Genomic DNA, 26,777 nt, shown 5'->3' on the forward strand with positions numbered 1-26,777 from the left:
GAGGAAAGACCCACAGAGAAGGGGGAGGGAGCCAATATTTACCATGTTTACAAAGTTCTGCTTGAGCCTGGAACTATACCAAGCTTTTACGACTCAATGATAGCTATTTTTATCCCTGTTTTATTGATTGGAGAATTATGATCTGAGCAATTTGTGGAACTAGTAAAGAGGGGGTGGTGCAGGAGAGAGCCCGTTCGGTCTTTCGTTCATTCATTCATTCAACACGTTTTTATTGAGTAGATAAATGTGCTAGGTATTGTTCTAAGTGACAGGCACTGTTCCAGCCCTGCTGTAAACACAACAGCCAAAATCCTTTCTCTCTTCCCCAGTGGAGCTTACATGGAAGAGGGGTGGCGGCGGAAGGCGCCGTCTTAATAAATCTGGGTAAATTACCAAGATCTGGTGTCCCCGCCCCGCCCGGGCCCGAGCTCTCCGCTCTGGGCCGGCGCTCGGCGCGCGCACCCGCACTAAAGACTTGCTCCACCTCTCGGGGAGGAGACCCCGAGGACCTATCCGGGGCATCCTCGGAGCGGAGGTTGAGGGCCACCACCCCGCCACTTCTCTCGCCTTTGCCCTACGACAGCCGTCACTGCCGAAGGGGCCGCCAGCCGCGCGCGTCCTGGTCGCGAGCGCCGACCAGGGGTGCGGAGGGGTGGCGGCGGAACCCGGCTGCGGAGGGTGCGCCCGAGGCTGGCACCCCGAGGACAACGGCGAGGCCAAACAGCCGAGGTAATGTGAGGCTACTGGGGTGGCGGGGACAGGGGACGGGGACCGGGCGAACGCCGCCTCCCCCCAGCCACTTCCCGGAATCCCTCTCCAGATTCCTGTCTCTCCCGCGACCCGGACTCCACGGGCTCCCGCGGACGCTCCGGGCCGGGGTGGGGGGGGTTTGCCGCCGCCCTTCTCCCGGGGGCCGCCGCCTGCCCACGCCCCCCGCGACCCGGCGGGTCGTTGGAGTGGGTCCACTGACGGGCCCCCGCGGCCGCGCTGCCCTCGGCCCTGGCCGGCCGTCCCGCGCTCATCGCCCCTCCTGGGAGCCGTCTTCACGCGCCCAGCCCTGCGGCTCCACCACCTGCCACACCGAGGGTGCGGGCCGCTGCGAGATGAGAGCCACTGTCAAGTTCAAAAGTAAAACGCCTCTCGATCCACAGCGCCTTGCAAAACTGAGTTACCGGCTCGGGTCTCCGGTCCGGGGTTTTCCGCCCGCCCTCCAAGAGAGCAAACTGACTTTAGCCATCCCTTGTTCCCGGGCGAAAGAGGGTCACGGAGGGGCCACCGGAGCTGGAGTGTCCTATGTCCTTTCAGACCCATCGCTTGGAAGCTGGAGGGAGGACGGGGCGATGGGACAGCGTCGCGGGGACAGGAGTGGGTCCCCCTCCAGGGTCGGGAAGGAATGAGGAACCGGGTGCGAGTCGACGCTCGCGTTTCAACCCTGACCAAAGAAGCCAGTTAAACCCAGTTAATTGGATCCATCAACCCACTTGTGTGGCTAGCGATGGCTTTGAGAAACTCTAGATGTCCCGTCTGTCTGTCTGTCTCTCTTTTAATGTTTGTTTGATTTCCTTGCTTTTGTTTGGCAAAAAGTCTTAGAAACTGAGCAGAACGAGGTGGGAGGTGCAGAGGCAGGTGCAGCCAGCGAGAGGGCTGGAGTCCCCCCCTCCCCCAGGTGTCACACTAACTGACCCCGGCAGCTGAGACCAACAGGCCTTCCGTCGCTTGTCCCGCATCTTGGACAGGTTTCAAAGTATCCTCCACCCTACCGTTCTGGCTTGGAGACAAAAGGGGTGGAAGCGAGGCCATAGCAAAATTTGCTCTAAAGAAAATGTTTCCTAGTAATATGCGCATCTGTGATAAGGTTTGACCAGTTTGTCGCAGGAAATGACTTGATTCCCAACCACTGCACCACCAAGGAAGTCCTAGTTCTCTTGTTTGAAAGCATGGATCGGTAAACAGGGTCGAACAGTTAGAATGCTGTGAACAGATCATATTCCAACTTCCTGATGTCTTGTAATTTTCTTTAACTTTAGAGGGATATTTTAGGGAGCTATTCTTTCTTATGGAAATCATTTAAATGTCAACAATTTCTTCAGCCTTTGCTTCAGTTTTTTTTCCAAGTAAAATTAAATTTAGACAGAAACATCTGTGTGAGTGTGTGTGTTGTGTGTGTCTATGCACAGAAAGATCTCTGGGATTCTGTTCACCTAATGTTAATGACGGAAATATCAGGATGCTGGGATTTTACTTTTATACATTATTTTTAATTTTTTTAATGAGCGTGTAGAAGTATTTTTACCAAAACAAGACATAAACTAGAAACAAATATGCCAAGATGTAAACAATGGTTGGTGCTTGGTGGTAAAAATAAAGATGATTGTTACTTTCTTCTTTGTGCTTTTTTTTGTATCTATTTTTTTAATATCCAGGAGAAAAAGTATGTAGTTTTATTTGTAGAGTCTTTCTGAATCCATTCATTCGTTGATTAGCAAAGATGCGCAAGGTGTCAGGCTGTGCTGGGTAGGAGAAAAGACAGCATTCTGCTCTCTACCAGGAGAATAGGGGGCAGCAAGTTCCGTGAGGGTTGTCTGTCTGTCTGTCTGTCTGTTTAGGAGGAGTTGAAATTCAGAGAAGAATCACTTTGCCCAGGTTGCATCTCTTTGAGCTGGGCCTTAAAAATGGATAGTTTTTTCTTTGGGTAGCAATGGCAAGGATTGCTGGGTGGGGAGTCGGGGAGGGGGCAGGGTGGGTGGTGATGGGAGTGTCAGAGCAGGATGTGATGTGTTGCCCAGAGCTCCGCACTTGTGTGGGACAGTAGTGGGAACACTGGAAAGGCTGGTGGCAGCCTTGAATTCAACCTAAGCCTTTGGTTTCTTGTCAGGCAGCAGTGAACTACAGGCTGGGCTGGTGGCAGAATTTGCAAGGCCCAGAGCAAAATTAAAATGCAGGGCCCCATTGGATTAAAAAGTAGGAAAAAGTACCACCAAAGGTACTAAAATATAAAGCTTTTTCTTTTCTTCAATGGTGTCTCTCAACTTGCCCTTTTTTTTTTCTATTGAAGATCATTCTAAGTAAAAAACCATAAATGTAATTACTAGCATGAATCTTACGATTCTCCTTTATATTGTGCAAAAGCCAGATCTAAGTGCGAACGTGAGCATTTAATCCAAGTGAAGAATCACCGAATTACAACTGGCATTTCATAGCACACGAAACAGCAGACTTGAATTCAAGCTAGAAACACATTAAAAAGTCCTCCTGACTATCACGCTATCAGGTCTCACCAGGGTTTTCTAGAGAAATCCAAAAGATTCCAAGTCAAAATTGCCACCTACCACCCATGAGCTATCCAGGCACGTCAACTTATCCCATAACATTGTATCCATTCAGAACATCCACAGAGATATCTTTGTGAGATGTGATGTCATCTCCCATCATTACTCCTCAGCAGAGGGCCTGCACGGTTGTGGACGTTCCCTAGGTGATGGGCGCACCAGGGTTGTAGAATGCCACTTTGCGTGTGACTCCCTTGTTATCTGGTCATCTGTCTTGTGGCCTCTGGTTCCTCTGTTTTGTTCTGATGGTATCACATCTTTGCCTTTGTTCTGCATCTGCAAAACCTTCCCTGTCTTCAGCAGCTGAGAAGTACACACACACTACTACACAATTAGAAGTCCTGCTGTCCTGCACTGGGCCAGGGGACGCCTCTTCCCTCTCTTTGTTCCTGGTGACTCATACTCCACTTCCAGTTAGGCTTCTGGTACTAGATGCTTGCTTGCTTGGAAAATCTAATTTCCCATCTTGGCATCCTGCCTGGATTTGTTCATGAAGCTCCTTAAAACTCTCCCAGACTCCAACCAGATCAGGCTTCCTGAAGCTCTCGTTACTCTCATCGCTGTAGCCGGGGCCGGCTTCAGTCCCCAGGGGCCCTGCATGTAGAAGAGTCCCACACTTGGTTGATTGCTCTCCTGTGGTTGTCTTGAAATTCTTAATCATTTTATCTTGGAACTTGTGTTTTGTTAGTGAAATCTGGTGGGACAATGGAACACACGGCAGGCTTGGAGTCTCAGTTCACACTTGGGTCTTACTCGCCCCTTCTCTGCAGGATGGGGATCCTGCCTGGCCTCTCTCTCTACACCCCTTGACTGTTGACACTCTTCATGGGGGCAGCAGCTGGGTTGCATCCAGTGGGAGACTCCCATGTTGCACTGATGCCCACCTGGCATGTGTACAGGGAGGGTAGGCTAGGCAGACTGGAAGCTGCCCCCGGCCCGCCTCACCCAGGGCGTGGCTAGCTGGTCCATCGCGGGTGAAGTTTCTAGGTCAGCCTTGATTCAGGTACATAGCGTGGCCAGGAGCAGAGGTTTAAAGACACTTCAGCGTCACCAGCACGCCATGGATTGGGATGGCAGATCCTTGGAAAGGGGAGACTCAGGGTTTGATTTTCCCAAGCCCATCCCAGGCTGGTGTGCTGGGTGGCAACAGGAGAGGGTTCCCAGCATCCTTCAGGTGCAAGTGCATGTGTGCACCTGTGGGGAGTGGCACTGGCCCCGAGTATCCCTGTGCATGAGAGAGTGCTTCTTGAGCTGGCTGTGTGCCTGGGGGGACCCCCTCTTCCTCCTTGCTACCTTCCTGAGTCTGGTTTGCTTCTTGAGTTTGCTACTTCAAGGCATGCTCCCATTTTCATTTTGACTCGGGGCTTGATACTGCCTCCGTGTTTTGGGGGACTGAAGAACACCCAGTTGTTTGGATGGAGGGAGACGAAAGCTCCGAGGGAGAGAAGGAATGAGACCGATTGGGGGTTCCTTAAAATGTTTGAAGAATTCCTTTCTCACCTTGGAGGGAGGAAGACTTTCTAGCTGTAACTCAAAATGCAGGTGCTAAGAAAGAAAATACCTTTAAATCTGAAAGCATAGAACCCAGAAGTTTCTGCATGGTTTAAAAAACACAGATAAAAATAAAAAATAAAAAAAATAATTAAAAAAACACAGATAGCACGGGCAAATCAAAGTGACAGAGAAAAGTGACAACGGCAGAGAAAAATTAAAAAAGACGTGATTCATATCACAAAGGGCCAGTTTCCCTCATACTTTAAAAGCTCCTTCGAACCAATAAGAAACAAAAGCAACAGCTCAATAGAAAAATGGACAAAGATACAGACAGATAACAAGAAAGGAAATAGCTCTTCCATCTATGAAAACATGCTCAATCTTACCCAGAATAAGAGAAATACAAAATGAATATTAGTCCGAAGACAACTTTGCATTTATGAATTTAATTTTTAGAAATCCAAGAGCTTGATGGTTATCACGATCATAATCACTACCCATCCCCACAAGCACTTCCTTTGTGGGGAAGCAGAAATTCTCGCACGTCGCAGGCAGTTGTGTACATTGTTACAGCCACAAGTGGCGAGAGTGTGACTGTTTCGATCAAAATTACAAATGCAGGGACTTCCCTGGTGGTCCACTGGTTAGGACTCTGCGCTTTCATTGCAGAGGGCACGGGTTCGATTCCTGGTCGGGGAACTAAGATCCCACAAGCCACACGCCGTGCGGCCGAAGAAAAGCAGGAAAAATTACAAACGGCCCCTTGTGCCAGGTCTCTTCTGTCTGCCCCTGCAAACCCAGCCTCCACCTTGCCCACCCTTTCCTGTGCCCTGGGATCCTGTCTTGTATGGGTACAGCTGCCCGCAGCCTTGTCCTGTGACTTCTGATTGGGTTCAGCCAATGGGGAGCCCCAGGTAAGAGAAGACAGTGAGGAACGTTTATCCCTCAGCCCCCTCGCTGCACAGTCACCTAGGGTCGGCTTACATCCTAGCTCCTCACACAGGATTCTCTCCTTCCAAATTCCAGTGCTGATATCTTCCCCCTGCGCCTCAAGCCCAGGATGGTAAGAACCCCTGCTGTTGTTAGTTTCAGATACTACACTCCTCCTTGTGGTTGGCCTGCATCTGGCTCACACAATAGTAAATAGTCCCTTGATTAAAATCTTCCTCAAATTATCCTAACTTGAATGTGCTGTTTCCTGCTGGGACCCTGACTGATACACCCTCTGGCCTAGCAATCCTACTTCTGGAATCTTTCTCACACTTAGACTTGACATGTGCAGAATAAGGCATTTCCAAGATTATCCGTTGCAGAAACAGTTGGCAGCCACTCAGATGTTCGTCGTGGGGACTGATTATATAAATCATGGTATGTCCATAGAGCAGACTATGCAACTATTTAAAAACACAAGGAAATTCTCTTTGGTGCTGATGTAGAAAGATCTCCCCAATATATTTTTAAGTAGAAAAAGCAGGAATTGGACAGGGAATGTATATGCTATCTCTGTGTAAAAAAAAAAAGGGCTGGGGGGGATAAGAGTACATGTTTGTTTTTGCTTATGCATGAAGATATTCTGAAGAACTCACCAAAAAAACAAATAAAAATAGTTTTCTGAAGGAAGCAAGACTTTTCACTATTTACTTTTTTGTATGTTTAAAATTTTGGAACCAAATGACTATGTTATCTGTTCAAAAGTTAAATTTAAAATTTCTACCTGCCTAGGTAGGGAATTGGTCCCAGAAGCTGAGGTAAAGCTGCTCGTGTAATGGGGTAAATGGTCCAGCTCCCAGAAGGGCCTGGAATCAGGAATCTCCTGCTGATCTTTCATTGTCTTGTCTTTGCCCGTTATCTTTGCAGTTTAATGAGACACTTCAGAATTTTGATCACCTAATATTGATTGCTTTTCAGATGTGAAAGTAAAGAAAGGACATATAAAATAACAAAGATGGTTTTGAGCCAGAATGTCTCAGCGGTTGGACCACTTAATTTGTATCCCATGGGTAAGTGTTACTTTTCTCATAGCTCCATTGCCAGGGACCCTGTTAGGGAGTAGCCAATTGATTTCCCTGCCTTGAGGATCCAGTATCAGCTGCGCAGCCGCATAGCACAGGGATATCAGCTCGGTGCTTTGTGACCGCCTGGAGGGGTGGGATAGGGAGGGTGGGAGGGAGGGAGACGCAAGAGGGAAGAGATATGGGAACATATGTGTATGTATAACTGATTCACTTTGTTATAAAGCAGAAACTAACACACCATTGTAAAGCAATTATACCCCAATAAAGATGTTAAAAATAAAAAAGAGCCAGTTGGAATGTAGATAGGAAACAACCGTTAATGGTTTGATTCACAATGGGTTTCTGCCCTACTGTTGTTTTAGGAAAACAAACAAATAATAATTAACTTAAGGCTCAATAATGAACAGGGTTAGCCTCACTGTAATTTGAAGAGTAATTTCCCTTAATACCCTCATTCTAATCCAGGGTGGAGTTTATCACTATATTCCTACTTTGGAAAGAGGCCAGACGCCTTATCTCCCTCCTCAACACAAAACCAAAAAGTCATCCCTGAACTTTTGTTTCCACACTTCATTTATTATTGATTTCTTTCTCCATAGCCCTATTCATGTGTGCCTTTTCTTTACCATTCTTTTGATTCTATTTCAGCATCACTGTGTCATCTGTTCCATAGTTTATCAGTAAGGTAGCCATGAGTTGGTCACTTCTCCCCAGACAAGTGCCATGCATTGGAGAGTATATGACAGCCTTGTTCCCCCACCTACTAAAAATGCCCCTAACCCGCCCCCCGACTCGCCAAGTTGTGGTGACATCCAGGAAACACATGAGAATCCCCGCTTCCCATCACCAAGACCTTTCTTCTTCCACCAACCCTGGTAAATATCTTTACCTTGGAAATCCTTTAATTAGCAACATGCTTATTCATATTCTGAGAATTGTTCCAGACAGATGACTGCTTCTCAGGACAGTCCCTCAACCAACCAACCCTCATGACTAGGATCAGCTCCCAGACATCTTATTTTGGATCCGGTCAGGACGAAACATCCTTAGACAACGAGCTGCTGATACCAAAGTCAGCTCTCTAAGAACCGTTTACTTGGGCTTCCCTGGGAGCGCAGTGGTTGAGAGTCCGCCTGCCGATGTAGGGGACACGGGTTCGTGCCCCGGTCCGGGAAGATCCCACGTGCCGCGGAGCGGCTGGGCCCGTGAGCCATGGCCGCTGAGCCTGCGCGTCCGGAGCCTGTGCTCCGCAACGGGAGAGGCCACAACAGTGAGAGGCCCGCGTACCGCAAAAAAAGAACCGTTTACTTGAGCTTTTTTTCTTTAGCGCAAGAAAAGTCTCAATCCAATATAAATACATCTGTGAGGAAGAATCCCAGACTCAGAGTAGCAATCGTAAATTGAACCTGGTGAAAGTGTTGTTGCTTGTCTAACATGTTTTTCTTCTTCCCAGTGCACATCAGCCTCATGTTTGGTATTTCGTATGTTTTGCCTGGTAAGAGATTTTTCTTGGCTTGACAAAATTTTGTGTAAGGGTCAGAGTGTTGGAGTGACCATTTAGAAGTCAAAAGTGTGGGAAATATGATTCCTGATCCCAGATCTGTTGCCATTTTGTTTGAATCTTTTTCCTCAAATACTTTCCCCCTGGGCTTCCCTGGTGGTGCAGTGGTTGAGAGTCCGCCTGCCGATGCAGGGGACACGGGTTCGTGCCCCGGTCCGGGAAGATCCCACATGCGGCGGAGCCATGGCCGCTGAGCCTGCGCGTCCAGAGCCTGTGCTCCGCAGCGGGAGAGGCCACGGCAGTGAGAGGCCCGCGTACCACAAAAAAAAAAAAAAAAAACTTTCCCTGTTAAAGGAGAATTTAGCCAGTACTGTTTTTCACATTTGTCTCATAAAACTATTATAAGAAATTAACACTAGAGTTAATCTTTAAACCCCTTAAAAGAATATTCACCTCTTAATATTCTCACTAATGGAAGAATGAGGAGACACAGACTGTACCAAACAAAAAATCATCCAGAAATAATTTCCCATTAATTTGCATTCTTCCACCTGTTACCTGGTACCTGGTACCAGATAAGGGAAAACACATTTTTTTAAACTAAATTTCTTACCTACATATAAACCTGTCCACAGAACACCACTATGCATTAAATATGTATCCAGCCTTGTGATGAGTCCTGGGGGATGAAGATTTAGAAACCAAAAAGCCAAGGCCCAGGTCCTAACCACAGGAAACTTTAACCGTATAAGGCAGGGTTTGACAAGTGTAGCTGTGAAGTCTCCTTTGCTGCTGCCACTTCCCAGCTACCTAACATTACATAACTCGACTTCTCAATTTCACAGTCTGTAAAATGGGTGTGTTCATAGCACCTATCAATACTTCAGCATAGGCTTGGGGATGAAATGGAAGATTCAATCTGGACACACATTCTCCCTCTCCTCTCTGTGATGGGGAATTCAGAGGAGGCCAAGCTTGCCATGGGCCAAGCTACTTAGGGGGACTGGAGCAGGGGTTGAGGGTTGACTTGAGAGGATGGGGTGGCCCAGGATGACATAGGTTGTTTTGATCCAAACAGCCGCTGAGAGTCAGTGACAATTGGGTGAGCCCAAATTCTGTTTACAAGCGCTGAGTTCCTGTTTCCTAAGCTTGTCCACCCTGACAACGTGTTGCTTATCTATTAATCGTATTAATAGATTCTCGTGTCCAGCCAAACCAGTTCCTTCTGTGTTTCCAAGATCCCAGGGCTCTTGGGAGGGCTTCTCTGCTAGAAGCGTCGGGCTCCAGATCCCAAGGGACAGTTTGAACAGTGGCCGAGGTACAACGCTGGGCTCCAAATTTCAATCTCTGTTTCTTTTTTTTTTTTCTCCTCTTGTTCCCTTTAGATTTTTCAGATGAATCTTGCACTTTAAAGATGACATTACGAAATTTGCAGTCAGTCTTATCATGGGAATTAAAAAACCATTCAATTGTACCAACTCACTATACATTGTGGTACACCATCATGAGGTTGGTTTGACATTTCATTTTTCTCTTGCTAAATATATTATCTTTCTATAATGTGGGGAGTGGGGAAGAGGTGATCTTACTTGTGATAGAGCTTTTCTCTCTCTCCCCCTCTTTCGCCCCTTCTCAATTTCGGTATTTTAATCAGAGCTTTAAAAGTCTAAAGACAAAAGACCCATCCATTTTTAATTACACTGAATACTTGAACAACCCAAAGTTATTTTTGACAAAGCTTGCATTTAGAACCAAAGCTGATTTCTACATGTCAAAGCCTCAGAAGCAAAATAATTATTGTGTCTGTTTGTCACAATTATTTCTCTAACTCAGTAAGTCTGGGTGTTGAAAAGTGCCGCATTTTCTGAGGACAGAAGTCCAAAGATCTGGTGACCATATTGATGGGTTGTGTTTACTTTCTTTTACTCAGGGAGGCATGTGGCACGTCAGAAAGCTGCGTGGTCCAGACTAAGACAGGCCCAGGTCCAAAGTCTGGCTTGGTCACTAACCCACGCAGAGTGCAGCCTCTCTGTGCTAATCTTCCTACTTAGGGGTTGCTGAGGGACTCATGACCTAATGGATGGAGCCCTCTTTGGCTCTCTTTTTCCCACGTCTAACAATCACCCTCCTAAGCCATTACTTTGATCCAGTAGCCCTTCGGGGTGTCCTTTTGTTGGCTGTTTATTTGGCTTATAGCTCTTTGCTGCTGCTGACTGACCCACTGGAGGGCCTCTTGTGGGTTTCTCTTTGGTACCTGCTAAAGTCGTTAAGTTTCTCCCTGCGTTAGGCAGTCACATGTATCACCCACCTACCTTTCTGAAGCTTAAGAGAGCAGATGTCTGTGTTGTCCCCATATAGCACAGGCTGACTTAGGACTGGACCATGTGGTCCTCAGCCAGAGAGAGAGGGGTTCTCAGCGAGGGGCATCCATGATTGTCTGTAGGGGCCGGGAGATCTGGGGCCTCTGCCATGAACGCCCAACATTTGCTCGTTCTTTCATACAGCAAATATTTACTGAGCACCTACTACATGCCAGGGGTCAAACCATGAACCAAAATCCCTGCTCTCTTGGAGCAGACATTCTGAAAGTAGGCAGAGATATCAGTAAACAAAGATATAATGGGGCAGGCGGTGGCAAATGGTATGAAGAAAAGTAGAGACAGGAAAGAGGGATCAAGAGAGAGGGGTGGAGGGCACAGGGTAAGGTGTGCCATTTGAAATAAGGTTGTGAGGGCAGATGACAACACAGGGACATTTGAGCAGAGCTAGACGAGAATGTGGAAGTGGGGCTTGCAGTTAATGGTTTCTTGTCCCATAAATGCTAAAGTTTTCTTTTACCATTTCTTTGCCTTTCAAAGTAAACAGGAAGATATGAAGATCGTTGGGGACTGTACAAATATCACAAGATCATTCTGTGACCTAACAGATGTGTGGGTAAACATGACAGAGATGTACATCCCCAAAGTGGTTGGATTCAGAGGGAACGCAGAGCTGGTCAGTTGTATGGGCTCTTTCTTCCTGGCAATGGACAGTGAGTCAATCTTGTTTATTATCTTCATCATCATCACCAAGATCATCGTTATGTGCTTTGCCATGAAGTTGGAAGTTCTACAGAGGTGTTTTAGATGCAGGGCTAAGGTTCACCTCCTGGCCCTGCTACTTCCAACTCTGTAACCGTGGAGTGGTGACTTTTCTTCTCTGAGCCTCCGTTTTCTTCTCCAAAAAGTGGAATGCTAACCTGTCCTTTGCATCCATGCCTGTACGAGGCAGGCATTCAGGCAGTAGTAGCTGCTGTTTTTCTTTTGAATTTATTTTTTATTGAAGTAGAGTTGATTTACAATGTTGTGTTCATTTCTGGTGTATAGAAGCTGCTACCTTTTGCGTTGTTTCACAGCCCGACAGGAAGTGGGGAACGGAGTTCGGATGGCCTGTAAGAGCTGTCACAACTCCTTGGGCCAATGTTTTCCTAATACTTCAGCCCCTGCCCCAGATCAGAGCCCAGTAGCTCTTGCACGTGTGAACGCCCAGGTGTGTGCGCACGCGGGGCCCAGACTCAGAGAAGACTGGATCCCAAGAGCGGGTCTGCCCTCTCTTTCTTTCCCTACAACTGGAGTCAGCTCCCATGGGCACTTGTGTTAACAGCTACAGAGCAGCTGGCAGTGGCTCTCAGCCAGACTCCATCACTTCTTCAGTGTCCTGATCTGCAGCCTGTTTCCAAGAGAAAGATTCGACTTCAGGGTCCTGTTAAAGGCTGTGTAGGTGTATACTCTCATATATGTGCTTAGCAAAGCACGTATTCAGATGACAACTGAATCCTGCTGTGGCAAACTTAGATACTTATGAGATTCTCTGGAATTGTGGACTTGCCTGTTTGTGTATGTGTCCACAGAGAAAAGAAATAGCCCAACTTATAGAACATGGTACTCAGACCATTAAAGAATGTGTATTAAAAGAGTAATGAGATCTCATTTTTCAAGACTCAAAATGGTAAATATTAAAAGTGTGTAAATACCCAGGTTTCGAGGAAATGCAGGGAGCGTGCTTTGACAGCCTTTCTGAAGGTGTTTGGCAGTACGTATTGAAAAGCTTAACATGTGTCTGCTCTAACCCAGAATTCCTCTAATAATTTGTCCTAAAGAAATGATTACAGCCAAATGCAAAGGTTGAGCTCTAAGAATTAGAGCTATAATCTATACTCATTGATGTATAGATTCTATTCAGAAAACTTAGAGCCAATCGAAATGTTCAAAAGAGTGAATTAGTTAAATCATGGGACAGCCGCTTAGTGGAATAGAATTAGCTGTGAAAAACTATGATGAAGAATCAGGGACAGTGACTTTCTATAAAGGGCCAGAGAAGAAACACTTTGGGCTTTGTGGGCCATGTATGGTCTCTGTCACATATCCTTCATTTGTTCACAACCCTTTCAAAAATAACAACCATTCCAAACCTGCAGGCTGTGCAGAAGCTAACCCACGGGCCCTAGTTTGCCAGGTAATGATGTAGATAAACATACATTAATATGTTTATGAAATAAATTAAGTGAAAACATATACCATGCAAAACAGTGTAAGAAGGACTTAATTTTAGTTTAGATGTGTGTGTGTGTGTGTGTGTGTGTGTGTGTGTGTGTGTGTACACTCGTTCAGTTTTTATATGTGTAGATATGTTTACACACGTACAGCATGGACAAAAGAGGATTAACCACATTCAGAGACAATCCTATCTGTATTTTCTGATATTTCTGCAATGTTTATGTGTTATTATTATATGAGAAGAAGTCATTTTCACTCTTGTGTTTAGAATACAACCTGAACATTGGGGAAATACTGCCTTTCATCCCCAAATCTGTGTTCCATTTCTTGTGGTAATAGTGAACAAATCACTTCACTTTTATTGTTCTCAGTTTTTCACCAATAAAAAGAATATATAACCCACACCTCAACGAGGGCCACGGGGAATTAAAAGACAGTTGTAAAGAGGTATGGTTGTATCATGACAGTGGTATCATTACGGTTATGCTGTTTATTGACTGACCTTGGGGTTTGTTTTGTTTTCTAAGCACTGCCTTTGGACCCACCAGAGTTTGAGATTGTTGGTTTTACAGACCACATCAGTGTCAATGTGAAATTTCAGTCTGTCGCTCCCAAGATACTAAATGAGGAAGAATTACAGTTTTACTTAGCATTAATTGAAGAACAATCAGGGGGGACCGTTAAGAAGGTAAGTGGTCAAAACAGTACTGAGTTGGCAATGAATACATTGCCAAAAAAAAAAAAATCTGTAATGATTTGAACAATTAAAACTGAAGGGTCTAGGCTTCTGTGTGGTCTGACTTCAGGAAAGAGGTCTCCGTAGTTTCTCTATAAAGGGAAGGAGAGAGATGCTGTGGTAGCTGGAGGAAAAAGTGAGGTCGAGGGAGGGACTCTTTAAGATGGAAGAAATGACAGCATGTTCGTGTGAAGAAGCCATGTTCCGGGGCGTGCATGGCAGGGAGCAATGTCTGGGGGAGGAGATGAGAGTGGACGGAATCTCATGAGCACGAGAGGAGCAGGGACTACGCCTACGCGTCACAGTGGGAGGGAGCTTCCGGTGAAACAGGCAGCAAACGTTGCCGACTTAAAATCACACGATGGCCGCAACGATTATGCCAGGTATGCAACCCAGAGGTTCTGACTCTCCACTGTCGGTTTGCAGTTTCCCTTCGAGGACAGCCCTCTCACCATGACACTTGTGGTTTCTGTCCTTTTTCTTCCTCATTGCTTGTTTTCCAGGCATGAGCTTTTAGTTTGCTACGGGGGCGGGGTGTTCAAAAATAATTCCTCCTCCTTTCAAATATAAACTTGCAGAAAAATATTATTATAGAAGGCTGTATTTGAGCTGGTGGAAATCCTCATTTATAAAACTACTGGTAAGGATGTACTTTGAAAACTATAAAACATTATACAAAAGTTATTCTTCAGGAAAGAACCTTCAGATCATCTCTTTAATTCCAAAATGGAACAGAAGTAGCTGGGGAAGAAGAGGCAAAGTGTTTTTAAGGAGAAGACAGGGAAACTAGACATCAGCCTCAGTTCTGCCACAGATAAGCTGTGTGGCCTTGAGGAGGTTACTTAACCACTCTGAGCTGCAGTTTCCTCACCTGGAGAATGGGAATAATGCCTGCTTTGCAGACTCTTTTTTTTTTTTTTTTTTTTTTTGCGGTACGCGGGCCTCCCACCGCTGTGGCCTCTCCCGTTGCGGAGCACAGGCCCCAGACGCGCAGGCTCAGCGGCCATGGCTCACGGGCCCAGCCGCTCCGCGGCACGCGGGATCCTCCCAGACCGGGACACAAACCCGCGTCCCCTGCATCGGCAGGCGGACTCTCAACCACTGCGCCACCAGGGAAGCCCTGCAGACTCTTTTGATAATCAAATGAGTTAATATGTATAAAAGCAGTTTCTGAAGTATAGACACGTATCATTAATGAAATAGGATAATCTTATTTTCTTATTTTTGCAAGATTATCTTACTGCAAACATGACATCATGGAGACCTTTATTCCTCATTGGGACTTTTTCCTCCTCATTTGTAAAAGGAAGTTGCTAGACTAGATTTCATGGTTTAAAAATGTATGTGTGCCTGTGTGTGTGCGTGTGCATGTATGTGTGTGTATACACGTACATGTAGTTTTGTGATAAATTGCTTGCCCCAAGTAACTGATAAAATACTTTTTCTTGCCAAGCCTATGATATTTCTATCCCTGTTTAAGATTTGAAGACAAATCTCTAAAGACTCTCTTAAGGCTTGCGTCTAAATGAAATTCTCACTTAAAGTCTTACTGATGTTTTTGTTTATTTTTATAGCATAAACCCCAAATAAATGGAAACGTCACTGAAAATTTCATTTATATCATCGACAAGTTAATTCCAAAAACAAACTACTGTGTATCTGTTTATTTCGAGCCTAAACATCCGAGAAAAATAAATAGATCTCCCTTAAAATGTACCCTCTTCCAACCTGGATGGGAATCAGGTACGACAGTTTTTGAAAATTCATGTTTTGCTTTTACTCTGAGGGAAAACCTGTTTCAAGAAAAGAATCTGAAAGTCGTGGAGCAGCACAGGCATTTCTTCCAACCAAGGCACATCACCGAGATGTTTTCTGTCAGTCAGTCTCTACCATGTGGTAAAGTCACTTTTATGTTGCCATACCATGGGGACAATCAGGTATCTTCCTTTTTAACGTCAGAAATCCTCCTGAAGTGGAAATGCTTTTATTTCAGGGAGTCAGGATCAAGTTCAGTTCTGTGCGCCCTTAGCCCGGCCATTATTCAAGCCAAGTGCTGGAGGAGGCTGGGTTGCCGAAGCAACTGCCTGCAGAGGTATCAAAGGGTAGAATGATGGATGTGGTCAGGTTCATATATGTGGCCTGGCTCTCAGGAAGGTTGGCTGTAGCTCATAGATGAAAGAGAAACTTGCCAGTGTGAATGAGATAGTCACTGCTGAATGCTGAAAGCCCTTCTGTGACCAAAGCATCAGAACAGTAGACAGCATGCTCCCCGAACCTTCCTTCGAATGGAGGAATTTGCAGGGAGAACAGTCCTTCAGGCTTAGGAACATCCACTGCTGATTATTCTCTCGGGAAGTCACTAGGTCTCCAACAGTTTTGCCAAAAAGGAAAATCTCCCCCGCAAAGAAGCCTTTCTGAATTTCCCAAGCCCAGTGAGCGTTTCTTTAATGCTCTGATCTACCAGAGTAAACATAAAATAAGACGAGATTTATAAGGAAGTGACTGTAAGTGCTATGGCTTGTGTCTGAAGTGAGCTTCACTAACCAGTGCCTGACACATCAGGGTGCCTGGTGTTTGCTGTAACTCCAGGCCGTGTGATTTTGTTCTCTAGTATTCCTCAGAATCAAGTGTTACACAGGCTAATTTTAAAGGAATGATACACAGGCCAATTTTATTTCATGACTTTAGCTTCAATAATTTATATAATGTCAGTTACCTATGGGCACACCTAAAACTGCATATAGATTCTTCATGCCTACAAAAATGTAAACCCCAAACAAATGAACATATCTGTGTTCTAACACCAGTTCTCAACATCAGCCAAGTGTCCAGAGATTCGATTCATTTCTGATACTACAGGGAGTTAGCGCATGCCCCATAGGTTAAGGGGCTCAGTCCCACAAGGCTGCCTTCGCTACAGATGCCAGCAAGTCCTACAAGTCCTACAACTTGCCATACAAGTCCTAGGTCCCCAGGCTACCCACACTTCTGTCCAACCTGGCGACAGATTCAGAGTTTCCCAGATTTAATAGTTCGCTAGAATGACTCATGGAACTCAGGAAAACACTATGCTTACTCTTACCATTTTATTATAGAAAATACAAATACACAGCCAGATGAAGAGGTACATAGTCTGGAAGGCTGCAAGGGCGGGAGCTTCTGTTCTTGCAGAGACGGGATACACCACCCTCTCTATACTTTGATATGTTCACCAACCAGAATTTCCCCAAGCCTCACTGTCCAGAGTTTTTATTGGGTTCATTACGTAGGCATGGTTAATTAAATCATCAGCCATTTGTGGTTAACTCAATCTCCAGCCCCTCTCCCCTCCCTAGAGGTCAGGGGTGGGACCAGAATTTCCAGAAGTTCAGCTCATTAACATAAACTCAGATATGGTCCCTAAAAGGCACTCTATCACTGAGGAAATTCCAGGGGTTTTTGAAATTCTGTGCCAAGAACCAGGGACAAAGGCCAGGTATTATTATTATTATTATTATTATTACTATACCATGATCTTATAAACAAACAGAACTGTGAAACCAATTGAATGAAGAAATTATTTCTCCTCTGCTCGACAGAATACTTCTGTACTACAAATCTGTGGGGGGCTTTTTCCCACACCAAACACTTCTTCCACATCAGCTCATCGTCATACAATTTAACTCAATTCTAACACCATCTGCTTGGAGAAAGCGTCAGATCCCACAAGTTAAGGACTCAGTCCCACAAGACTGCCCCTCCCCCACTTAAACGCCAGTCGCAGGTTCACGTTGTCACGTGGACTCTGACCAACAAGCTATAAATCGGAGATTCCCACAATCCTCTCCTTGGCTTTGATAATTTGCTAGAATGGCTCACATAAGTCAGGAAAACAGTTTACTTACTAGATTCCTGTTTATTATAAAAGGTTGCAACTCAGGAAGAGCCAGAAGGAAGAGATGCATAGGGCAAGGTTTGGAAGTTCTCCAAACCCCATCATTTAGGGTTTTGAAGGAGGCTTATGTAGACATGACAGATTAAATCCTTGGCCATTGGCAATTACTTCAACCTCCCACTTCTCCCCTCCCCAGAGGTCAAGGGGTGGGGCTGAAAGTTCCAACTCTCTAAATCACAGGGTCGGTTCCCCTGGCAACCAGTGCCCATCCTCTGGGACTTTCCAAAAATCATCTCCTTAATGTAAACCAAGTGAGGTTGAGAGGGGCTTGTTATGAATAACAAAAAATGCTCCTTTCACTTTCTTTGCTCTAATCACTTAGGAAATTCTAAGGGTTTCAGAACTGGGGACAAAGACTAAATATGTACTTCTTATTATAAATCACAATATCACAGCAATAAAAAACCCAGTAATATGGCATGACAGACAGTGGTTTGCTGAAACTCAGTCTGCACTTAGGTGAATCCAAGCCTGACTAAAGGCACTGCTTCTTTGGAAGTTGATATCCTTGTTCTGTGATGGTTCAGTTTCTCCCCGACTTTTCTCTGTTTCACCCACTAAGAAATGGTCATGCAGCAGCATGCAGTCCCATCACTTCATGTTTCCTTGGTGTGAACACATCATCTTGCATATTGTCAACCTCCATTATTTTTATCATTACGTGAGACAGTTAACGTACAGGTATGCCTCACTATCCAAATATTTCATGTCCCAATTCTCGTCTGAAACTTCAGGAACCAAGTAGGTTCATATAACGTGGCCCCTCTCACTATCCAAACTGGCCGTGTGAGCCACCCTCAACTAGCCAAACTCAGGTGGGGAATTCTTGAAGGATGACCTGGGATCAGAGTTAACTTACTGGGACTCAGTGGTGAACACTGGTATCTTAAGGCAGTATTGATATGGGGGAATTTAGTCCAGAGAGCTGGAGGAATGTCTCCCCTTTGTCAAACATTAAACTAATTGGTTGGGTTTTTTCAGTAAGGTCCTGAGGGAAAGCTGTGCTTATCTATTTGACAAAAAAAAAACTTATTTGGCCGTGCCACATGCATGCACAGCTTGCGGGATCTCTGTTCCCCGACCAGAGATAGAACCCGTGCCCCCTGCATTACAAGCACGGAGTTCCAACCACTGGACCACCAGGAATTCCCCATTTGGCAAATATTTATCAGGGGTCTACTAGGTGCCAGATTCTTTTCTAGATACTGAGGATACAGCAGTGAACAAAACAGACAAAAATTCCTGAGCTTATAGATCTTATATTGGGAGACAGAGAAACAAGATTAAAAAATAAAATATAGTGTGTGTCAAGTGATGGTAAGTACTACGGAGAAAAATTAAGCAGAAAGGGTGCAGAGAGGGGGGCAATTTCAGGTAGAGGGTGGAGGCAGGAGGAGGGGTGGACCCATGGGTCAGAATTCCATGACATCATTGCTTCTCCAAAGAAATCACTTTGGTTCACAGAATCCTCTTCAGGAATGTAAGCTCTATACGTGTAAGAATTTTGTATTATAAAGGTGTGCCTTTATGGCTAGATCTGATTGTAGAACTGCCATTGATATGACATGCCTTCATTCATTCTTCTTTTTTATTGGAATATAGTTGATTTACAATGTTGTGTTAGTTTCGGGTGTACAGCAAGGTGAATCAGTTATACATATCCACATATCCACCCTTTTTTAGATTCATTTCCAATATAGGTCATTACAGAGTATTGAGTAGAGTTCACTGTGCTATACAGTAGGTCCTCACTAGTTATCTGTTTTATATACAGTAGTGTGTATATGTCAATCCCAATCTCCCAGTTTATTCCCCCCCTTTCCCTCCAGTAACCATGAGTTTCTTTCTTACATCTGTGACTCTGTTTCTGTTTCGTAAATAAGTTCATTTGTACCATTTTTTTAGATTCTACATAAAGGCATATGGTATTTGTCTTCCTCTCCCTGACTTACTTCACTCAGTATGACAAGCTCTAGACCCATCCATGTTGCTGCAAATGGCATTATTTTGTTCTTTTTCTTTGGTCGAGTAATATCCCATTGTATATATGTACCACATCTTCTTTATCCATTCGTCTGTTGATGGACACTTAGGTTGCTTCCATGTCCTGGCTATTGTAAATAGTGCTGCAATGGACATTGGGTGCATGTGTCTTTTCTAATCATGGTTTTCTCTGGATAAATGCCCAGGAGTGGGATTGCTGGATCATATGGTAACTCTGTTTTTAGTTTTGTAAGGAACCACCATAGTGTTCTCCATAATGGTCTTACCAATTCACATTCCCATCAACAGTAAATGAGGGTTCCCTTTTCTCCACACCCTCTCCAGCATGTCTTGTTTGTAGATGTTTTGAAGATGACCCATTCATTCTTGATGGGAATGAAAGGGGTTTGTGAATCTTCTGCCATCGGAGGGAGCAGACCTTCCCCGAGTTTCTTTCTGTTCATTCTTTAACCTTTTGAAAGACTTTAAAAATATGTGAGCCACCTTTACTTTTTCCTCTCCTGTATTTGTTTTGCCTGAGGCTGTGGCTCTAGGATTAATATTAAGAAAAGTCTTTCTGGAAATTTAAGAGAGCCTTAGTTATGTAACTATTGATTTCTTCTCAGTCCAGTTGGACTTATGGAAGAAAGGTATTTTCATTCAGAAAATTGAGATTTTCCAAAAGTAATGTTGACAGGAAACTAAAGGAGAACTCCTAAGAGGACAAAGCAAGTTCTAGGCTCCTGGCGTGGCCAAAGTCCAGCTTCAGGGTGACGCAGTTGTTGTCTTCAGAAAAACTCCCCTTTTCCACTCCTCCCCGCCTGCCGTGCCTGCTAACTGTGCCTGTTGAGCATTGGAGACCTGACTAGTATGACTCAGAAAGCTTTTTTTTTTAATTTTGATAATTTACACTTGAATGGTCACATGTGGCTAGTGGCTGCCATATTGGACAGTGCAGTTACAGAGCATAATTATCTACTGGAAGAAATTTTACTTTTAGAAACTGAATTTTTATCAATTTTTTAAAATGTGTCCTTGGATTACTTTCCATTCTTTGGTATTTAACAATAGTTTTTCCAACTTTTGCCCCCTTGATAAACCCCTCCACCGCCAGATCAATGTACATTTATTCCCAACTGCAATTGTTCATTGGATTTATTTTGAAATACAGCCATTTAATTTTCATCAACAGAGTCATCAGAATCTGCCACAATAGGAGGAATAATTACTCTGTTTTTAGTGGCTGCTGTCGTCATAAGCACTGTAATGATGCTGAAACGGATCGGTTACATATGCGTAAGAAATAATTTCCCCAAAGTTTTGGTAGGTATTTTTTTTTTAATTCCTGTCTTTATTTTTCATTTTAACTTAAGAATTTTCATTATATGCTTAAATATTTACACAGAAGAAAACCCCATTGTCTCAAAACATCAAGGTGTTTTATTACTCTGGATTCCTTTCCATCCCTATAAACCTCTATTTTGAATTTTCTGCTTTCTTTTTATACTTTGTCCACATATGATTTTCAATAATCAACATAGTTTTCCATTGTTATTAACGTCTCCTTTTTCCCTTAATCACTTCTCAACTGTAGGGCATTTGGATTGATTTCTTTTCCTTTCAATGTCTGTCTTTGGCCATTATGAACAATGCAATGAACATTTTTATACAGGTTGTCTTTTTAGTTTGGATTACTTCCGTGGAATAGATACACAAAGTGAATTTATCTTATATAAAAATATAAAGGATTAATTTATAATGCTAGTGTCAACATAGAGATGGACACCTTTCTCCAAAGCTCTGCTGGCATTAATCATTTTTTCTACTTTTGTTCATCTATCGCAGTATAACTGTCCCCCAGAGTTGCTCTCATTTGTGTGCATTGTTAGTGAAACCAGCCATTCTGTCTTCGTATTTTCTCTCTGCTTCCCGAGGCATATTCTTCCTGCTCAGAGCCTTTAGCACTCAGCCAAGTCTGGGTATTGATCTTACATATTTCTAAAGCTTCCTCATGTGCTTTGACTCAAGCGCTTTGCCCATCATTTTTCATTTTCCCTATCGTGTCACTTTCCTTCTACATTAGAAAATTATCAGAAATATCTTATTTTTCTACGTTTGAACTCATTCACCTTCTTCTTCTTTTTTTTTTTTTTTTTTTTTGCGGTACGCGGGCCTCTCACTGTTGCAGCCTCTCCCGTTGCGGAGCACAGGCTCAGTGGCCATGGCTCACGGGCCCAGCCGCTCCACGGCATGTGGGATCTTCCCGGACTGGGGCACGAACCCGTGTCCCCTGCATCGGCAGGCGGACTCTCAACCACTGCGCCACCAAGGAAGCCCTCTTCTTCTAATTTTTTTAACAGCCACAAATAAATATCCCTCCACAGGTGATAAAAGTGTAGGCTTTTTATTTTCTAATTCTTTTGTTTCTTTAAAATTTTTTTAATTGAAGTATAGTTTATTTACAACGTTGTGTTAGTTTCAAGTATACAGAAAGTGATTCAAGTGTACAGGAAGAATATATACATATTCTTTTTCAAATTCTTTTCCATTATAGGTTATTACAAGATATTGACTATAGTTCCCTGTGCTATACAGTAGGTCCTGGTTGTTTACCTACATTATACATAGTAGTATGTTTATGTTAATCCCAAATTCCTAATTTATCTCTTCCCACCCCTGTCCCTTTTCCCTTTTGGTAAACATAAGTTTGTTTTCTATGTCTATGAATCTATTTCTGTTTTGTAAATAAGTGCATTTGAATCATTTTTTTTAGATTCCACAAATAAGTGATAGCATATGATATTTGTCTTTCTCTCTTTCTTCACCTAATATGATAAACTCTAGGTCCATTCAAGTTTTTGCAAATGGCATTATTTCATTCTTTGTTATGGATGATGTACGCTTCTTTCTCTTGTTCTTATTCAGGTTGGGTTGGGGGAGGGATTGTTTGGGGGGAGGGGTGCTTTGGGAGGTTTTACTTACAATTAGTATTTGAACCTAGGTGGCATTTGGTTGTAGCTTATGAGAAGGAAATTGCTCTGTGTTGGATTTCATCCATACTGTGATCCCTGTATTGCAAGAATGGTTGGTTTTTATCTATCAGTGTAACTTTTATCTTTGTATATTTAACAATGTATATTTTGAATCTTTTATGTTAGTGTTCAGTTGCAAGTTTACTCTCAGCCTTTACTCCAACTCTTCCGTTGGCCAAGTACTGCTTTGGCCTTGAGGTCTTAGGTAAATCCCACTCCCAATCATATTTCTCATGCAGCCTTGAGATTTAAAGGCCCCTAGCACCACACCCATCACCTCCTAGGTAATCTGCCTGAATTACCTAAACTCATTACTAACCCTCCTCCCAGGTCTCCCTGGGGCTCTTCCCATCCTTAAAATGCACCCAAATTATATGCCAATTATATTTATACCTGTTATTTTGTTAACCCCAAGTAATGACAGGAGGTATTGTTATCTTGTGTCCGCCTGGTATTTCTCCATTAAAAATTGTTACTCTGTGTTTAAGTAAAAACTCTAGGAATAGTAAAACAGAACACCCTAGGTCTAGTATGTTTGTGTATGTATGTTTAATCAAGAACAGATATTAAAAATTTTAAACATTGTCTTTTCTCTCTCTTCCATCCTCCTCCCCTTCCCCTCCTTCTCCTCTTTTGCATTTAACAAATACGTGTTGTGTATTTACTGTGTGTCTACATGTTATAGGTGCTGGGGATTTAGATGTGAATAAAGCAAACAAAAAATGTGCCCTTATGGAGCTTAAAGTCTGAAAAATGGGGGAAGAGACAATGATAATTTATAGATGATATGACTGGCTAAGTAAGAAATTCAGAATCTAGAGACGAAGTATTAGGACTAATAAGTTTAGCAATGTGTTACACACAAAATAATCAATATAAAAATGCTTGCATTTTTATACATTAGCAACAATCACTTAGAAAACAAATATATTTTTATATAAGTTGCTTTTCAACATCCAAGAAATTAAGTACACAAACCATAGCAAAAAGCTCTGTGAATTTTCACAAACTCAATGTACCCACATAACTCACACCCAGATCAAGAAAGAAAACATGACCAGCTTCCCCAGTAGTCTCTCCTACCTATTAGTCACTGCCCATTTCCAGGATAACCACTTTCCTGATTACTAACAGCATAGATTAGTTTTACCTGGTTTTGAACTTGGAATCATACAGTTAAATGGAATAATGCGATTTAAATGAAAACATACCATTTTTATAATACCATTACAATGGTAATAAAAATATTTTAAAAACAAGGAAGATATCTAACAGAAGATGTCATAAGCCCATTGTGGAGAAAATTATCTAACCTTATTGAAAAGCATTATCAAAGATCTAGTCAAATGGAGATCCCAGAGACAGACCCACCTATGTGGAAACATGACTAATGACAAGTAGGAATTGCAATGGGGAAAGGATTGACAGGTCAGTAAATGTTACCTATATGGGGGGAAATGAAATTGGATCCCTACCTCACACCATACACAAACATCAATTTCAGGCTTATTAAAGACTGTAATGTGAAAGGCAAAACTGTTAAAAGTTTTAGAAGGCAGTAAAGGAGATTTTCACTTTGGGGCAAGGAAGATTCAGCAGAAACCATGAAGAAAGAAAAGTGATACATCTTCTTACATTAAAATTGAGAACTTCTTTCCATCAAACGTTATCATAAAGAGAGTAGAATGTTAAACCAGAGACTGGGGGAAATTACATATAGCATAGATAATCGACAAATAATTGGCATCTAGATTATAGATTATATATAGAACCCCCATAAATCAATAAGAAAAATGATGAGCAACCCAATGGAACAATTCATCCCAAGGCTAGGTCTGGAGAGAGTCAGGGAAGAGTAGGCTTGTCAAATTGGGCAGCCTGAGCAAGAGAATAGAGAGGAGGAGGATGTCATTGATGATTCCAGGTCTGTGAAAGGAATCTCGTGACCACCCTCCTCAGCATGACCCCACTGTAGCCAGTCTCCTTAGCCCACCTCACCTTCTGTGTCCTGGAGGTGCTGGTTCAGAGCAAGCTGCAGTCTCCCTGCTCTTCTCATCTCTGACCCTTTAGGGGTCACCTGCCTCTTTAAGGTCCTCCAGTGCAGAGGGCTTTGACCCCAGTGGAATCGGCTCCCTAGAATCTCTCCTTACTCACAGTTCCTTGATACCCTTAAGAATGTCAGCAATCCAGGGCTGAAATCTATCCAGACTAAATGGATAGATTCCCCTGATAAGCAAGAAGCAGCGAGGAAATGGCAGTAGGAAGGCGTGGGCCAGTCTCTGCTGCAGGCAACCTCCTAGTTTGAAACCCAGCCTCCACCACTTAGTATTCCTGAAACTTGTGAAACTTGGGCAAGTTTCTTAACCTCTCTGCCTCATTTTCTCATCTGTAAAGTGGGGATAAGAGTAGTAAGCCTACTTCATAGAGCGGTTGTGAGGGTAAAATGAATGATAACGTGTGTAGATTACTAAAAGCAGTGCCCTGCAAATAGTAAACACTATGTAACCATTAGCCATTGTTGTCGTTGCTTTTGTCATCGTCCTCATTACCGCCTTCCCCATCACTGTGTAGTTAACCTCATTAAGTTTTATGATGTCAAAAAGTAAAGAACAAACACTCAGAATTGATCCCCTCTGTTGTTGTTTTTTTTTAAAGAATTTTAATAAATTGTCAGTCTGGGTATTTCCCGAGCTGCCTCCGTTGGAAAAAGTGGCTACCGTGGAGCTCATTCACATCAACAGAAAGAAGAAAGTGTGGAATTATAATTATGATGATGAAAGTGACAGCGATGATGAAGCAGCCCCCCGAATAAGCGCAGGTGGTTACACCACGCACGGACTAACGGGCAGGCTGTGGCCCGCCTCTGTGTCCTCGGCCACCTTGGAGGACTGCAGTGACCCGGCTACTGAGGAGCGTGACCTGCCCGAGCCCGAGGCTGATGCTGAGGCCCTGACGGCACCAGGGCCCAGCCCCTGGCAGTCGGAATGCACAAGTAGGGGCTACCAGGGGAGAGGGAACCTGCTGCAGGACCCCTTTTCCGAGGAGGACAGCAGCCCCACGGAGGGGTCTGGGGACAGAATTGTCTTCAATGTGGATTTGAACTCTGTGTGCGTGAGGGCCCTTGAGGACAACGACGACTCAGAAGTCACTCCAATGTTAGCATCTGGTCCAGAAGAGACAGCTGTGCTAGAGGACCCCGACGAGACAGAATCGAACCTTCTTCTGGTGGCCAGTGGAGAAGGGACACAGCTGCCCTTCCCCGGCCCCTCCGCGGAGTATCCGTGGCCTGAAGATTCTCCTTCTGATGAAAGTGACACTTCCGAATCGGATGTTGACATGGGGGATGGTTATGTAATGAGATGAATGAATCAAGAAATATTTAATTAACTTGGACACCTCCTACCTCCGGTGCTGTCCCTCCCAGCACCCGCACTTGCTCCTTTGGGGTCTCCAAGTGTTCTCCGACGGAAAGATTAGGAGACCGGTGACATCATCTGTGCAAATTCCCAGTCTGGGGGAAGGGGAGGTGGGAAACAGAGTATTCTGGTTATCATTCAGTGTGTTGTTTACCAGTTCAAAGTGATTTGCTTTGAAGGGAAAAGGCCCTGCCCATTCCCTTTATTCTCATGGATGTCTAATGTTTCTGCATCATGTTCCCCAGAGTAAAGAGCAGGGTTTATAGCAGGAGCAGTCAGCATTGTTTACCAAAGGCTCCAGGGAAGAGCTGGAAAGCAGCAGAAAAAGCGGAGGGAGGCTGGGCTGCGGGAGAGAAAGGAGTGGCACACACCAGGAAACAGAAGCACAGGCTTCGGGTTGGGTTAGAAGTAGGGAAGGTCCAGCCAAGTCTTGGGCACCTCCCTGATGATATTCTGTCGCCTACACTCTTGAAAATTCAACTCTCAGCCCCTTGCACAACCCTCCTCAATCTGAGTGAGGAAGACAGACACACCAAGTGCGGGCCGGGTGACTAATACAGAAACATTTGCATAAGGGAGAGGGACAGGATCTCTGTGTCATATTTTAAGATTTAATTTTGTACAATGGTTGGAGATTGGTAAAAAAGAAAACACGCTTTTTAATATAAATTTGGGAATGTCTTCAGAGTTGTTTCTTATTAGACAGGATATATGTGCAGCGGATGTGTGGTTCTGCTGGCATCTCTAGGTTGCACAAAACTCCCTCCAACTCTGTGCAGTGGCCTATGGGGGCCAAAGGCAC

At 44.0% G+C, this 26,777-nt stretch overlaps 1 protein-coding gene across 3 annotated transcripts; it reads left to right on the forward strand.

Moving 5' to 3' along the window:
- Nucleotides 1-451: 451 nt before the first annotated feature.
- IFNAR2 (interferon alpha and beta receptor subunit 2) lies at nt 452-26,656 on the forward strand. 3 transcript variants are annotated; one of them, XM_073804454.1, is made up of 9 exons: nt 452-729; nt 6,732-6,823; nt 8,292-8,333; nt 9,725-9,848; nt 11,198-11,370; nt 13,402-13,562; nt 15,185-15,353; nt 20,720-20,850; nt 23,245-25,204. In XM_073804454.1, exons 2-9 carry the CDS (start codon nt 6,769-6,771, stop codon nt 23,257-23,259), a joined length of 870 nt encoding a protein of 289 aa, XP_073660555.1. In that variant the 5' UTR covers nt 452-729; nt 6,732-6,768; the 3' UTR covers nt 23,260-25,204. The 3 variants fall into 3 exon arrangements, with proteins under 3 accessions (XP_073660555.1, XP_019778454.2, XP_004317422.3); XM_004317374.4 differs by lacking the exon at nt 23,245-25,204 and adding an exon at nt 25,215-26,656 and having other exon boundaries at nt 489-729; XM_019922895.3 differs by lacking the exons at nt 20,720-20,850; nt 23,245-25,204 and adding an exon at nt 25,215-25,326.
- Nucleotides 26,657-26,777: the final 121 nt, after the last annotated feature.

This window comes from Tursiops truncatus, chromosome 4 (assembly GCF_011762595.2).
Source record: "Tursiops truncatus isolate mTurTru1 chromosome 4, mTurTru1.mat.Y, whole genome shotgun sequence".
Lineage (NCBI taxonomy): Eukaryota > Metazoa > Chordata > Mammalia > Artiodactyla > Delphinidae > Tursiops > Tursiops truncatus.